Source organism: Protopterus annectens, chromosome 8.part0 (genome assembly GCF_019279795.1).
Source record: "Protopterus annectens isolate FY-2018-M chromosome 8.part0, PAN1.0, whole genome shotgun sequence".
Lineage (NCBI taxonomy): Eukaryota > Metazoa > Chordata > Ceratodontiformes > Protopteridae > Protopterus > Protopterus annectens.
The window spans coordinates 1,436,243,499-1,436,260,773 of record NC_056741.1 but is presented as its reverse complement, the minus strand read 5'-3'; the positions used below and the strand labels follow the sequence as shown (position 1 = coordinate 1,436,260,773).

Genomic DNA, 17,275 nt, shown 5'->3' with positions numbered 1-17,275 from the left:
ATAATATTTCCATGGCTTCACAGATGAGGCTTATAAGGCTGACTGGTCTGTAGTGACCCAGGTCAGCTGTAAAGGCTATGTTTATGAAGGGGTATCACCACTGCTGTGCACCAGTCATTAAGGGCAAACCCAGTGACTAAACTCATGTTAAAAACAGTTTGAGGAGTGTTATCTGCAAGGATGTATTTAACAATATTAATTAGGCAACCAAGTATATTGTTAGGTAATGGTTTTGGTTAGGACTTTCATTAGGTTCATAGGTAGGTACTAGGCTATCTGACCTAGGGCATTTATAAGCCTAGCCAGAATGTATTGGCTTTTGCCTCCCTTTTAGACTAGATTCCTGAGCCTCTGCCCAGCAGGGCCATAGAAGTGATCCCAGGAGCAAATTTACGATTTCCCATCCACTCATCAAGATTTCTCTTGATGAGGGTCAGCAAGGGGCTCTGCCTAACATGGACTGGGATTCTATTCCAGAGCGCGGGAAGCCTTTGGGATATGAATCTATCCCTCCAGCATGTCCTATTTATTGTTGTGCTAAGGTTTAAATCCCTGGAGCGTGTAGCTGTAATGGATCTGGTTTTCTTGAGGTACAGCATGTCCAACAATTCCGGGTTAGACATGGCCTTGTATGTCAGGCAGAGATCACCTCTGAGTTGGCGGTAAGCAACTGAGTAGAGCTGAAGTTACTTTAGTCGAGCTGCATAGGGCATCTGTTTGAGGCCCACAATCCTCTTGGTGAGGTATTTTTGAGGTCTCTCCAGCTGTTGCAGGTGTCGGGTAAGGTACATCCCAAATGGGGCATTGTACTCAATTATGGGCCTGATGAGCGATGAGTAGAGGGGCACAATGACCTCTCTAGATCTAGATGTGATCCCTTTTGTGATTAGGTGGGCTATATAGAAGGTTTTTCTAACCACTTTGGCAATGTGATTGTCAAAGGAGAGGTTACTATCGACTTGGGTCTCCAGATCCCTGATTACTTCTTCCGTAATTAGTGGATTACCTCCTATATGGTAGTTTGTGGGCACTTTGTTTTTCCCAAAGGGGATGACTATGCATTTTTTTGCATTTAGCTTGAGGCCATGGTTCTGACACCAGGCATCAGTCTCTGTAAGGCCCTTCTGGAGGATGCTTGTGTCAGCCAGAGAGTCGATTATGGCTCCCAGTTTGCAATCATCTGCGAACTTGGTCAGCCACAGTCCTCTCGTGTTTGCCTGTACCTCAGAGAAGTATATACCGAACAAGAGGGGTCCTAGGACTGATCCCTTTGGGACGCCACTTGTAACTGGTTTAGAGTCCGACATGGCACCCGCGATTCTGACCATGTGAGTTCTATCCCTGAGCCAGTTTGCAACCCATCTTGTGACATATGGGTTGATATTTAAGCTGGTAAGCTTATTTATGATAACAGAGTGGGGGTGTTGTGTCGAAGGCCTTTGCTAAGTCTAGGTAGGCTGTGTGGACTACCTTTCCCTCATCTAAGGCTTTGGTAACTGTTTCGAAGAAATCAACTAGGTTTAGGAGGCAAGATCTGCCCTTAACAAAGCCGGATTGGGTGGGGACCAGTGTTTGGAGGTTCCCAATGTCTTTGTTTATGAGATCCATGATGATGCGCTCCATAGCCTTGTAGACCAGGCTAGTCAGGCTTATAGGGCGATAGTTCCCTGGATCCGTTGTGGTGCCACCTTTGTGGAGTGGAATCACAGTTGCTGTATGCCATTCTTTGGGTACATAGCCTGTGGTAAGGCCAAGTTGGAACAGTGAATTCATGTGAGGGTTTAGTTAGTTTTGGAGCTCGTGTAAGATGCAGCCCGGGATACCATCTGGTCCCATTGATGCTGTGTTTTTCACTTTGGAGAGGCCTGCTTTCACCTGTGTGTCTATGATGTCTGGGGGACTGCATTCTTCTGGGATAGACACAGGCCCTTTGGGGGGGGGGGGGGGGGAGTTTGCACTGAACCTGTCTGCCAGGATGTTGGCAATGTCTGTGAGTTCAGTGTATTTTGTGCCATTTTGCACCAGCTCAGAGCAGATCTGGGAGCTGCCACCCATTTTTTTGACGTAGCTAAAGAACGCCTTGTGATTATCTTTAGGGTCTTTGGCGATTTTTCTTTCGAAGCTGGCCTTTGATGATTTTATGAGGGATCGAAGTTTCTTGCTAGTACTGATCAAGGATGCCTTCCCTTTTTGGGATTTTGCCTTGTTATGTAATAGTTTCCTCCTTCTGTTGTATAGCTTATTTATGGCCGGGATCCACCAGACTGATCTCCTGTTCTTGGAGGAGTGAGTCTTGGATTTACTTGGGATGGCACGATCCATGCATTCCTGTAGGTGCTCATAGAGTGCATTAGTTAAGGATTCTGTGGTTTGGGTAGCATTTTCCATTAGCCCAGGGGCTTTGAAACTTTCCACCTCTGTCTTGAGAAGTGTGAAGTTTGCTTTTGAGAAATTTTTCACAGTGGTTTCCTTGGCTGGGGGTGGGGTCGGGATGTGGATGTCCACTGTGATAAGTTTATGGTCTGATCTTATCAACGAGAGATTTACCTCTGGTGTGGAACATTGAGACCCCATTTTGGTGATGACCAAGTCCAGTATGTTGTCCCCTCTTGTGGAAGTGTTGACCATTTGTTCCATGGCATTTGAGTTTATAAACTCCAGGACCCATTGGGCAAAAGAGTTGGGACTTAAGTAGTTTTCCCAGTCAATGTTTGGGTAGTTGAAATCCCCCAATATCATGGTGTTTGGTGAGACCTTCATATTCTCCAATTTTCTCAGGAATGCCACGTGGGGATCCCGAGACAAGGTGGGTGATCTGTAGCAGGCTATGAACTGAAAAGCAGTTTTACCTACTGTTAGTTGCACATGGATGGTTTCTGCTGCCTTGTGCAGTGCCACTAACCTGGAGGTGTGGGTATCCTTGATGAAAATGGATACCCCCCCGCCTTTAGTATTCCGGTCCGAGTTCTGGGTCGAAAGGAATGGTATGAGTTGAATCCTGTTAGTGCTGGGGTGCTCTCTGGAGCCTTGAACCAGGTTTCTGTTACTGCACAGATATCGATTTTCTCCATACTGAGGACTGTCTCGAGTGCGTGCATCTTGAGGTTTAGACTTCTGGCGTTGAGTAGCATTACCCTTAGTTTTTTGTTTCTGGTATTGTCTATGGAGGTGGGTTTGTCTTTTGAGCCTTGCCTAAAAAAGGCACTATGGGAGTGGCAAGAGCCTTAGCCAGTATTTGAAAGCCTAAGGGTAAGAGGTGCAAGCCGTCCCTGGCAAAGCAACGTGGCTTGTCTAGCATGTCATCCCACGCTGACTGACACTGGATTCCCTTTGAATGACACCAATAGCTTAGCCAATTGTTAAAATTGATCATTTTGTCTTTATACTGCGGCATCATTCTTGGTGAGGGCAATATGCTACTCAGGTTACAGGGTCATACCGGCCTGGGCTACATGATCAGAGAGCTCCTCTATGTCTCTCTTCATGTAGTCCAGGCAGGTATCTTTCAGGTTGTTCACACCAACATGGACAATGACAGTCTCATATTTGTACCTGCTGTGGAGTGACCTGAGTGCCTGTGTTATGTGGCAGATCCTGGCTCCCGACAGGCAGCTTACTGTGACACTCTCCTTGTTCAGTCGGGTGAGTGGGATGTCAGTATGCCTGACAATAGAGTCTCCAATTACTAGCGTATTAGGTGTGTTATTTAGCCTTAGGGGCTGCGACTGTGTGGCACACTGACTTCATGAAGTATGTGATACATGTAAGTTGTTGTGGGGTAGCAGTTGCTTGGCTTTGGCAGGTGTGAGACTGGTTGTGTGGTGCGAGTTGTTTCCTTCTCCTCCTGACTGACTGTGCCAGTCCTGAGTTGAGAGAGCTCAGCCTCCAGTTTGGCTGTATAGTTGCATCTCTCACAAATATTTGAGTTTGTTGGAAGAAGGAGAGGGTTGTCTGTGTACATTAGGCAATTGTAACATTGCCTCAAGATTCCCTGATTCACCAGCTGGACTGGAGGGTATACCTGAAACTACACTTTGGACATGCCTGGATAGTTTAAAGAACTGGTTTATTGACTGACTGGAATAGACGAATAGGGAACCTTGTACTTCTGGATAGTATAAGGGGGTGTAGTGCTAAAGTGTGTTGGTGCTTGCTGAGAATTTTGAGCAAGTGCTGGGCTGTAGAATGAAGGCTGAGTGCTTACTTTGAGAGTTTGACTCGTTCTAAGGGAAAAATTGAAGAGCAGACTTTGTGGAGCCGGGAATTGTTAAAAACTGCTTAAACGGCGTTGCGCGATGCACAAAATCGCACAAAACCACACTAAAGTGGGTTTTAAGGCAGGGAGTTCGAAAGAGATAGGAAATGGCCCCAAACGGCCAATAAGCAACTAGTCACTGGGCTGAGACCACTCCTCCAGGGACAGATAGGCTGCTCAGAGCTCCCCACTCTCACTGGTGAACAACGAAGCTTCCTCCTATCCAAGTAAGGATATGGGCAACGCAGGAACTATGACATAGCCTAGAATTCAGCAATACCTGAAAACTGGACTATTCTAGTTCAGAAAAGGCGGGAAACAAGGATTTTTTGGGGGATTTTTTTGTTTTGTTTTTTTTTTTCTTTATTTTTCACTTAAACACAGAAGCTAGGCACAGAGGAATACAGTAAATGCTTTAGATCAGCTAGCGCACTTGAGTGTGTAGCCTACAACAATTAAACAAGGCAAAACCAACTTTTAAAGTGCAAAACACAAAAAAAAAATGCAGACAAATGCAGAAAAACAACTTTGCAGAACTCAGAAAACTCGCTTTTCGGCGAGACTAAACAGTCGCTGGTAGGAAAGCAGAAAAAAAATACTTATAATCTGTTAAAGTCCCTCTTTCACTCACTGATGCTTGTAGGACTCTGCAGGACACCATGAGGAGCTGTGCTGAGTCTGTTACAAGCGCAAAACCGCGCTAAAGCGGGTTTTAAGGCAGGGAGTTTGAAAGAGATAGGAAATGGCCCAAAACGGTCAATAAGCTACTAGTTACTGGGCTGAGACCACTCCTCCAGGGACAGATAGGCTGCTCAGAGCTCCCCACTCTCACTGGTGAACAAAGAAGCTTCCTCCTATCCTATGACACAGCCTAGAATTCAGCAATACCTGAAAATTGGACTATTCTAGTTCCGAAGAGGCGGGAAACAAGGATTTTTTTTTGGGGGGGGTCTTTTTTTTCACTTAAACACAGACACTAGGCACAAGAATACAGTAAATGCTTTAGATCGGCTAGCGCAGTAAATAATCTTTAGATATAATTGGGGGAGCAAGGGATTCAGATATTTCAGGGTGTTGAATAGATGCCTCAAGGGTGAAGTTTTTTAATTACTTTTTGCATTATACTTAAGAGGATGAGATTTACAATAATTCACAAGAGTTTCCTAATTTTGTTGTATAGTTTATTTTTGATGGGAGGACCACCAAGGTGGTTTGTTTTTGAATTTCCCAATATGTGGGTTCTGGTAAGGACTGCTAGCTCTGTGCATTTTAAAATGGGTGGAGAATTCCTTAGTGAAGCTTCTGCTGTATTAATGTCTGGGCAGGTGTAGTCATAAGTGAAGTCTGATATTTCACCACACAGTAGGTTGAGGTTGGCATGTTTGCAGTCTTTAAATTCACTGTGTTTTGCTGTGGGCGCTTTTAGAAATTTAAAGGAGAAGGTCACAAGTTTATCGTTAGATTTCACAGAGGAAGAAGGTACCAGGAGTTACTGAGTCAACCATATTTATCAAAATTAGGTCAAGAATGATGTACCCTCTAGCAGGTTTACTAACTAAACTAAAGGAATTTTTGTTCATTAAGACTGAGAATTTTTGGACAAATCCTGTGTAGGAGGTATAGGTGTGTCCCAGTTTATTGAAGGGTAGGTTAAAGTCACCCCAAATAAATTGAGGAATCTTACATGGTCAGCAAGGGACAAATATGATGTTCTGATAACTGATCCTAACTAGAGTGATCTATAGTTCAATTTGAGTCCCTAGGGATTTGCCTGGGTGGAATGTGTGTGTTGACAAGAGTGAAAACCCTGGCATAGTGAGAGTACCCTCTTTACTTCTGGATCAAAGATTTAGTAACTATGCAGACATGGATTTTTACAAATGTGGGAGTGCCTCAAGATTTATTGTTTAAATTTTGGCACTAAGGAAAGCCACCTTTACACAATCTGATTATGGGACTGATTTGTTACACTGGAATGTCCAACTGGACTCTACTAAAAAGGTACTACGAGGACAGCAAAGACAGGTGGTACAGACTATCCTTAGTGAAGCAAGCTCTGTGGACAGTTGAGCATCTCATTCCATGGTGACACATAATGGATCCCCCTGGAATGACACCAGCTATTTAACCAATTATTGAATCCAATTATCTTTTATTTTTGTATCTAGGTGCCTTCAAGATGAAGGAAGGACTATACTCAGGACTACGGTCTTACCTGCATTGGAAAGTTCAGACATATGTTTCTGCATATCCCACAGGGTTCAACATTTCAGGTCATTCACTCACTCCCTACTACCATATCATAATCGTATCTGTCAAGAGCTAGGGTACTTAGGGCCCTAATAATGTTGGAGATCCTGCGCCCGAAAGACAACTCACTGGGACTCTCTCTTTGTCCACTGTGCATGACAACAGCCTCACCTATCACTAAAACATTTTTATTGCTCCTGTGGTTCAAACTGATAGATTTTGAGTGTTTCTGCTTACGATGACTCTTTATGGCAGGTAAGCAAGAGGTGGATGAGTGGACTGGTTTTTGCTGAGGCTTAATCTTTTTGTTTTGTAGGAGGCTTTGTAAGTTGATTGTTTTTTCACCCTCAAAGAATTTTCACACAGCTATGACCCTCTGGTCTATTCTTATTCAGTCAAGTGCACTAAAACTATCTGACATGGAATGTAGTTGAAAGTATCACATTAAGTTTAGATAGGTAACAGACAGAATTATTCCCCCAAATCAGTAACTGGTTAATTACCAAAATCAGGCCAATATATCAACTGTAACAATGAAACTGCAGTTTTCATAAATTAAAATCACGTGTCCTTTATATCTATAAAAAGCAAATGAGCTTAAAATGATTACAAATGCAATGCATTTGCATTATGTAATACAAATATACTTACCTAAGCTTTCCCCAGATGAGAAAATAGCAGATCCAAGCCGTGAGTTATAGTGGCTATTAGCAAATGCAGTAAAGCTGTTTTGAAGCCTTTTGTGTCTTACGTACAAGATGACGAAACCTACAACAGTTGCCATCAACAACACAAATAACACTGGTACAACAATAGCTGCTACATCTGTAGACTTGTCATTTGTGAGTCTTGCTGTGCCAGAATCTGAAACAAAAAATAAATTAAATTATGGCCACACATGACACAACATTCCTTAAAAGAATATTTTGGTACATATGCAGTCTCACTCTGTACTAGTCAATAACTTAATATTAAAATTACATAATATGTTATTATTCTTGGCTAGGGAACACAAGGGCACATTTTCACAGAATTGCTATGCATGCTTCCTCAGATCTTTCAATGGCAACTACTGATGCACAACTGTAAAATAAGTCAGTAGTGTTTGTACAAGAAAATATTTTTGGGAGCCATAATGAGATTGGAAACTTAGCAGGGAAAAAAAAATCCAAGTATCATTTACCAAAAAATGTACCTGCTGTCCATGCTGTAATGTACTTCTATATACCAGAATTAAATCAAAGACTGCAATTACATTCAGTGCACATCCAAGTTTATTCGTTCATGGTAATTATATTTTATCAAATACACTATAATTTTATAACAAGCATGTTTTTTGAATTTATGTTTATTCACTGTAATTCCCATCTCCTGTCTTTTTTTTTTTTTTTTTACAAAAGTTATAGATATGTGAAAAATCAATATATTACTTAATCTTCAACAGGATATCTATCATCTGTAGAGTATAAAAGGTAGGATCACTTTCCCAAGAGTACATAGTGCAGTTTTTTTTTTTTTTTTAACAAGCTATGGCTCCTGAATGTGAGATGCACTCCCCAGTGTCACACACAGTAACACGGCTGGACCAGAAGTGCGTGCCAGTTCCCATGCTCCTCAGTTTCATCTAGCTTTGTAACATGGGCAAGCAAAACCTGCAAAATAAATACCATTAGAGAAGGTTATTAAATCTAAGCTTGTAATATACTCAAAAACAGAACATCTGAAGTAGGAGAAGGGCCCATTTAACAACAAGAGACAGTGATAAGAGGGGTAACAGACACCTTGTAGAACCCATCTCAAAGATTAATAGTTTGGATGCAACATGTTGAGTACTGTATTATGACAATATAATGTAGAAGTAGGCATAAATGACAGGACAAATAATATAGTGGAATACCCAAGGGAAAGTAAGACAAGAGAGAAAGAAAAGGATTTCGCAGTTGCATGGCAGGTAGAAACAATGTTAGACTAGGAATCAATACAGAAAGTATTCAAACAGCTAAAACAGAAACAAGAGCAATGGGTTGGAGCAGATGTGAGGGACTGACATCGATCACGTACTCTACATGTGATACAGCAGTAGAGCTTACAGACCTGAGGCATGGAGGTGGATAAAGAGCATGTAGGAGGACAAAGATGCTAGATGCCAAGGTAATTCAGCCAAAAAGAATAACTAGACAGTTCAGAATTTGCATCACTCAACTGCAGGCAAGCAGACAGATAATGAGACATGAATATACTGTCAGAGCTGGATCATGGTCAAACGGGGCCCTAAGCATGGTCGTGGATTCCTCCACAGCCATATTAATATTCCATTACTTGTCTGTCTCTCCCCAATTACAAGAAAACATTTCAGTCGGCATGCTATTTTCTTTTCTTTTTTTTACAATAATAACAAATTTGTATTTAATTTAAAACTTTTAATATTTTACAGCAAACGCCTTGACATACTTTCACTAAACAAGTAAAATGAGAATATATATCCCACTCACACTGAAGTGTCTCAGGCTGGGAAAACAGAAGAAGCAATGCATGAGCTAAGGAGAACAAGATCTTATAATTGCGGTGCTTTGATGTTAGCCAATCATTTGTCTAACTAATGGTATTATATCCAATCAAGATGTTACTATGTTCTACTAAGGGTTCAGAATTACTGTTCTGTTGACAACCAATCATATACTTCACATTGGTTGTTATTTCCAATCGCAATACAGCCTTAGTAAGCTTATCTGCATAGATTGAAACTGCTATTTGGCACTATAGCCATGCTCATGCAAATAAAAGTTCACTGATGCTACATTGTGATTGTGATAGGAAGTAAAAAAACAAAGGAAAAAGGAAGTGACTAAAGCCTCATCATGATTGTTTTTTCAATGTTATTTAAACCATTGCTGGTCTTTACATTACACGATCTGAAGAAGGCAGTTTAAGCCAAAAGCGCTCATCGTATTTTATTTGTTTTATCAATAAAAGCTCATTTTCTTCTTAATCAAGTGGAACTTGCTCATTCTCTTCTGTGGTGACGTCTACAGGAATTTGCTTCTTCACTAAACAAAACACGTCTCACATTGAAACAGACTTAGCATGAGTAGAGTTGCCACCTTTTGTTGTGGCTAAAACTAGGGTTACCACCTTTTCAAATGGCCAATGTGGGACATGTTTGGTACAAACATCAGATTTTACAGGTCGACACATACCCACGGTCAGTACAAAGGATAGAACTTAACTTTTTGCCTAAATAAAAGCTTATTCTTGTAGCATTTTAGTTGCTTATTCTGTTTCTTATAACATTTAGGTATTTTAGATACAGAATAACTGTTTTATGCAACTATTACATAAAAGGAAATCATTTTGTCCTAAAATCTCAGGACATTTGCCATTTTTGCAATTTTTTGTCAGGACACAACTGCCCAAAGAGGGACCGTCCCTCGTAAAGTGGGACAGGTGGTAACCCTTGCTAAAACCAGACCAAAGCTACACCCCTCGCACAGTGCATAACTCCACCCATTTCAGCCCCTTCCCAACCCACTTCCCATCCATTTTGTGATGTCATCACAATGTCAACCGATGGGGAATGTACTCTTTTTTTTCTGTTCCTGATGCCTTTTTTCTGCACATCTACTATGCTGTTCTGTAAAAAAGCATAGTAAATCTGCCAATTTAAACTCGAACAGTCTGCTTCTTTTTTTGAAACAGAATACCGGAGTTTGTACAGTGTTTTCTGGACTACCGGACAATCAGTTTGATTTCCAGACAGTCCAGAAAAGAATGGATAGGTGGCAATCCTAAGCATGAGTAACAGTAAACTTCTTTTTCTATGAAACTCACACTTATTGAAAATGCTTCTGGCAACCCATTAAAGTACAACAGACATGATGGGATTTCTTAGTCAAATAGCATATAGTGAAGAACTAATTACTGGCTATGTAAAGGGTACAGGAATTCAAAATACAGATGTGTAATGCATTTGCTAACAGCTTGGAACAGCCGACTGGACACAAGTATTCTTTTTTAGGAACAGCCCAGGAACACTCTGGTGAAGTAACTTGATCACAGTCACAAAGACAAATAAAAGCTGAAGGAATCAAACCCTGTACTAAAGGAAGCAGGCCTTTAAAAGCTCAGAGCCTTAATCATCTGCTCCAAGTGCTAGAAAAACTATTGTAGCCCATACACAGTACATTTCACAGTAATGTGCCTCCAAAAAAAAAAAAAAGCTAAATCAAAAATGCTTTCTCAGTTAACAAGACTTTATGCTGTACTTTTTATTCACAGCTAAATAATAAGCACAGTGTCAACATTCAGGTACACCATAAGGGCATTTCACAGACACATCAAAAAGCTTAGACCAAATTTCCAGTTGCCTCAAAACAGTGATTAAGTGATTTGCACAAGGTTAGGGTATAAATGAGGCAAAAGTGGAGATGTTCTGCAAAACTGTAGACAGATAAAGCAGGCTGGCAGTTGGTCTGGAGGAGCAGATCTATTGTTAATTGTAGCTAAGGTACAGAGTTTTATTCTTTTAAGTCACTTTAAGCAGACAGGGGCACTTTACTCACACACACACACACACACACACACACACACACACACACACACACACACACACACACACCTGGCTGGCCAGTGACAAACATTCTCACACACTGTGCTTGCCCTACATAAAAAAAGAAGTTATGTCTTACCATTAACGTTCCATCTGTGTTGTTGATCTTCTTCCATTCATCACTAATGGGTTTGTTTCAGAGCCCTCGGAACCATGTTGGCCTAATACCAAGCTCGCATACACCAAAAACTCTCCATCTAAGCTGCTACCCACAATGCCCTTCTCCCTGTTACCTCAGCTCGAGTTTGCATAAGACATATAGAAGTAAGGCAGAGGCCATTTCTGCACAAAAACCCTGCGAACACCACAAGAACCCATGAGATCCACCAGGACAGCCTTTGGTGGGGGACGGAGGGTGGGATATGATGAATGGAAGAAGATCAACAACACAGACGGAATATTACGGTAAGACATAACTTCTTTATCTGATGTTGTTAATCTTCTTCCCATTCATCACTGATGAGACAGAATCCCAAGCTGCCTGGGTGGCCCTTATGGGAGAACATTCCTGAGCACCATTGAGCCAAAGGCTGCTCTTCCCCTGGAGACCATATCCAACTTGTAATGTTTGATGCTTAACAAGTCTAGTCTGCAAAGCTATGGAGAGGATCATAATGGAGCTCATAAACAAAGATATAGGGGACTTGCAGACATTGGACCCGACCCAGTTTGGCTTTGTCAAGGGAAGATCATGCCTTTTGAACTTGGTCGACTTCTTCGAAACAGTCACCAAGGCCATTGATGAGGGAAAGGCAGTCCATACAGCCTACCTTGACCTTGCAAAGGCTTTCGACACAATACCCCACTCGGGTATTGTAAAAAAACTTACCAGCTTAAATGTAAACCCATATGTCACAAGATGGGTTGCAAACTGGCTTAAGGACAGAACCCACAGGGTTAGAGTTGCTGGCGCTATGTCAGACTCCAAGCCGGTCACAAGTGGTGTCCCACAGGGCTCGGTCCTTGGCCCCCTATTGTTCGGCACCTACTTCTCAGAAGTACAGGCCAACATGGGAGGTCTTTGGCTGACAAAGTTTGCAGACGACTGCAAACTGGGCGCCATAGTGGAAAGTGCATCGGACACGGATATCCCTCAGAAGGGACTCACAAAAACAGATAGCTGGTGCCAGAGCCATGGCCTGAAGTTAAATGCCAAAAAATGTATAGTCATACCCTCCGGGAAAAACAAGGTAACCCCAAGCTACCATATAGGTGGCAATCCACTAAGCACAGAAGAGGTTATCAGGGACCTGGGGACCCAGGTTGACAGTGGCCTTTCTTTTGACACTCACGTTGCTAAAGTGGTTAGAAAGACCTTCTACATTGCCCACCTGAGCATGAAGGGATTCACATCCAGATCTAGTGAGGTCATTGTTCCCCTGTACTCTTCACTTATCAGACCAATGATAGAGTACAATGCCCCATTCGGGATGTATCTCACCCGACATCTGCAGCAATTGGAGAGACCCCAAAAGTTTCTCACCAAAAGGATAAAGGGACTCCAAAATCTGTCATATGCTGCCAGATTGAAGAAACTCCAGCTCTATTCAGTCGCATACCGTCTGCTCAGAGGTGACATGTGCCTGACATACAAGGCCATGTCCAACCCGGAATTAATGGACATGCTCCACCTCAAAAAATCCAAATCCACCAAAACCACTAGAGCAAGCGACTTAAACCTTAGCACGGATATAAATAGGATGTGCTGGAGGGATAGATTTATCACTCAGAGACTCCCTATGCTGTGGAATAGAGTCCCGGTCCATGTGAGGCAGAGCACCTCGCTGGCTCTGTTCAAGAGAAATCTTGACCTGTGGATGGGAGATCGTAGGTTTACCCCGTAAATCATCTCTGTGTCACTGCTGGACAGAGGCAAACAAACTAATGGGTACAGTATTTTTTCATATAAGGGGTGGCGTAAGCCACAAAAATTCGGGCTAGGCTTATAAATGCCTTGGGGCAGATAGCCTAGTATAAACCTATGAACCTATGAACCTATGAAAGTGTGAGGCTTAGCCCAAATGGCTGCTGCGCAAATGTCGTCCATAGAAGCTCTGGAGTGAAAAGCAACAGAAGAAGAAGTTGCTATAGCTCTAGTTAAATGTGATTTGATATTGTGAGGTTTAGGCTCATTTGTACGTGAATGTGAAAAAGGCAATACAATCTCTGAGCCACTTTGATAAAGTGACTTTTGACACAGCATATCCCATTTTTGGGCCAGAGAAAGAAATGAAAAGTTGATCTGACTTGCGGACAGATTTAATCCTGTCTAAATAAAAATGTAGTGTCCTATGTATGTCCAATGAGTGTAGACAGTATTCTCCTTTATTGGAATAGTTTGGGAAAAACACTGGGAGTTCAGTGGATTGGCTCACACAGAAATCACTTTGGGGAGAAAAGATGTATTAGTATGTAGTGATACTCTGTCTTTACATTTGTTTACCGGGAAATTATGACTGGATGCAGGTCCTTTTTCAGCAGATGCCCGGGGAGAAAAGCTCCACATCATGTATATGATAAAAAGAGATACAAAGTTGCAGCGATAGTAAACAACATTACAGGTTGTTGGCTTTAATACAATAACAAGATATTGATTATCAACAGTATATACAGTAAATGTTGCAAGTTAAGATAGTTTCTTGTCATTTATAATATTAGTAATAAAGTTGTCAGACAAGATGTTAAAGTATGTAAAGACAACTAGCTATTTCTGATTGTGGTTAGTAGTGACGGTAGTAGAGTTGGGTTAAGAGTCTAGGTTGGGGGGAAGGTAAGGGTGGGGGTCTTTGCCTGGATTAGAACAATTCTGATATCCGTCTAGCTGACGTGACAGCTACCAAAAATAGAGATTTCCATGATAGGAATTTGAGATCACATTTTGCAGCAGGCTCAAAAGGGGGTAAAGAGAGAGACTGTAATACTAGGGAGAGATTCCATGCCTCTAACGGACGTCTGATTGGAGGTCTGGTATGAAACATTCCTTTGAGAAAGGTCTTGCACAGGTGGATGGAGATAAGTGGAGTGCCCTCTAATCTCTTATGAAAATTGGAAATAGCTGCTAAATGGACTCGTATGGTAGAAGCTGATGCTCCATTCTCAAAAAAAAAACCCAGAAAGGTATTGAAGTATAACAGAGACCGGAGCTGAAAAGGGATCTAGCATCCATTCTTTAGACCAAAGAGCAAACCTTTTCCATTTATCTCTGTAACATTTTCTGGTGGATGGCTTATGGGAGGCCAGAATGATATCGTGAACAGGTGAGGAAAGGGTTTCCTGCCTGGTGACTAATAGAAGTGGAGAAACCAAGCTCTAAGTTTGAGAGTGGACAGATTTGGGAGGGTCAATCCTTGGGGGTGAGAAATTAAGTCTGGATGAGTGCCCAGGATCCATGGAGGTTGTAACAGGTGAGGCCGGAGGAAGGGGAACCACACTTGACGAGGCCAGAATGGGGCAATGAGAAAAATCTTGCATCTCAACCAAATTGCTTTCTTTAAAAATAGGAGTATCAAGGGAATTGGAGGATAAGCATAGAGGAGACCCGTTGGCCAATCGTGAGTCAGAGTATCACTCGGGGACTCCCCTTCTGGGGAAAAGAGGGCAAAAATGCTGCTGCATTTGTTGTTCGAAGGGGAGGCGAAGAGATCGCAGCAAGGCTGGCCCCATCGGCTGAAAATTTCTGCCGTCACTTTTGGATTGACAGACCACTTATGTGGAAGGAGAATGCATCTGCGTAGCCTGTTCGCAATCACGTTGGAACTCCTGCTATAAGAAAGCAGTCGGAAGCTATCGCCTAGTTCCAAATTCTCATGGCCTCTCGATGCAGGGGGTAGGATTGGTTCCTCCTTGTTTGTTTATGTACCAAACTACTGACATACTGTATGACTGAATCACAATAATTCCCGATAGAAGGAGTGGATGTAATGCCTGCAACGCCAACAGCACCGCTCTTAACTCCAGAACATTGATATGCAGGTTGGCCTCTAAGCTCGACCACGTGCCTTGTAACAGTCTCATGTGTAATCTTGCCAGAGGAACTATCGGAATGGCTGCAGCCATAGACCCCAGAGCCTGGAGAACTTCCCTTGCTGACACCTTTTTTTGACAGAGTATCACCTGTACTTGCAATCTTAACCTCTGAAGCCTGTGAGCCGGTAGAGATGCCAGGCATGTTCGAGTATTGAAAACTGCCCCTATATATTACAGTTGTTGGGTAGGTTGTAAGTTGGACTTCACCCAATGTATAGTGATGCCTAGGAACTCCGTTACTGAGAGTGGGTAATGGAGGGCCATGGTCAGAAGACGCTTGGTGGGGGTGGAAAGGAGCCAATCATCTAAATATGGAAACACCTGGAATCCTTGAAGTCTCAGATGAGCTGTCACCACTGCTAGACATTTTGTGAACACTCTGGGGGCTGTTGAGAAACCGAATGGCAGGGCTCGGAACTGGTAATGATTGGCTTCTAGCCGGAAGCGAAGGAGACTCCTGGAGCGTTGGTCCATTTTGATGTGGTAATACGCATCCCAGAGGTTTATCGAGCACATCCAAACATCCTCCCGTAAAAAAGGGAGAATGGATTGAATAGTGACCATGCGGAATTTGGTTTGAACCACTGATTTGTTTAAATGGCTGAGATCCAGAATGGGTCTCCAGTCCCGGGGTCTTTTTTAGCACCAAAACGAATCCTGATTAAAAAACGGATCCGCATTGGTCTGGAGGGACTGGTTGGATGACTCTTTTTTTGATGCAGCTTTCTTATCTCTAAAACTGCTTCTTCAGTTTGATTGGGCGGAACATTGGGAAGGTTTTTTGTAGATCTTGGACGGGAGGATAGAGGGATGTAGTAGCCTCTGGAGATTATTCTCTGCACCCATCGATCGTTTGAGATAGAGCACCAGGCAGTTTGGTGCAGAGAAAAATGAGCCCAGACTGCTTCCAGAGGAAAGCAATCAGGCAACGCTTCAGGAGCATTGATAAGACCGCCCAGAGAATGAATCCCTGGATCTTGGTTTTGGGGACCCCCATTGCCCATAAAGGGGAGTCTTCCACCACTGGAACCCCCTCTGCCTCTAGGGGGATCCCCACCACATGCGTTATGGAAAGGACCTTGAGATTTCTTGTGCCAGATTTTCGCACTCCTCTGGTTCCTAGAAAAAGAACATTGGGGCTTGGAGAAACGTAGGCTAATGGCAGACAAAGTCTTTCCATCCTGCTTGCACCTGGCCAGTGTGTCCTTTACTTTACAACCAAATAAGGAAGATGGTTCAATAGAGGTGTTCAAAAAGGAGGACTTGAAGAAGTCCCCAAGGTCACAGATGTGCATCCCGGCATGGCGCCACATGACTATGCCTGCAGCCACAGCTCTAGCTGCCCCTTCGGTTGCGTGGGAGAGCAACCTCATGGACGAATTGGAGATAGATTCAAAGGTGGCAAGCTGAGAGGCAACCTTGTCTCATGCCCCGTCAGAAACTTGACCCGCGAGGGCTCCAGAAATTTCGGTAATCAAATCTCTTTGGATTCTCGTGAAATGTGCCAAGTAGTTCAAGGACCTGACAGCAAAGGTCGCTGAAGCAAAAACTTGCTTTCCCAGTATGTCCACAGTGCGGGACTCTCTGTTGGGCGGGTGAACAGTAGAACATTCTTTCGCTAGATCCATTTTAGTGGCCGCTGCCACCACCATAGCGTCAACTGGCAAACCTCTGGACCAGTGGGGGTGCTCCGGGGGGGGGGGACCTTATCTGGTCTCCGGGGAATGGTCTCAACCGAGTCAGGGTTCTGCTATGCTCGCTGCACGATGAGCTGGACTAAATCGTTGGCAGTTGGGGGTCACCCAAGAGGTAGAAGGCAGAGAACAAAAAGCCTGCAGGAGGGCAGACTCCTCCGAGGAAGGGTTAGAGGGCTTCCAGCCACCCCTCTGTTTCAATATTTCCATGATGTCTCCGACAGCGGGTGATCATGGGGACCCGTACCCATCATCGTAGTCTGTATCCTCTGTCAAAGACTCTTCAGGAGAGTCAATGTGTTTCCTCTTACACGCCTTCTTCTGAGGAAGTTCCTCAGTGGGAATATCTGAGGAAGACTCGGAAGGATGGGTACACTGAACTGGGGTTTCCTGAGGCTTCTGCTCTCGGTGTCCTGGGGAGGTGGCCCGTGGTAGATGTAGCTC

General features: G+C 43.2%; 1 protein-coding gene across 1 annotated transcript in view; it reads right to left on the bottom strand.

Annotated features, from left to right (window-relative positions):
* The window catches only part of SORL1 (sortilin related receptor 1), a 5,131,225-nt gene that overhangs the window by 55,144 nt on the left and 5,058,806 nt on the right, over positions 1-17,275 (bottom strand). Inside the window, exon 47 of the mRNA XM_044081038.1 lies at positions 7,157-7,369. Coding sequence (XP_043936973.1) covers positions 7,157-7,369 — 213 coding nt within the window. The remainder of the gene's footprint in view (positions 1-7,156; positions 7,370-17,275) is intronic.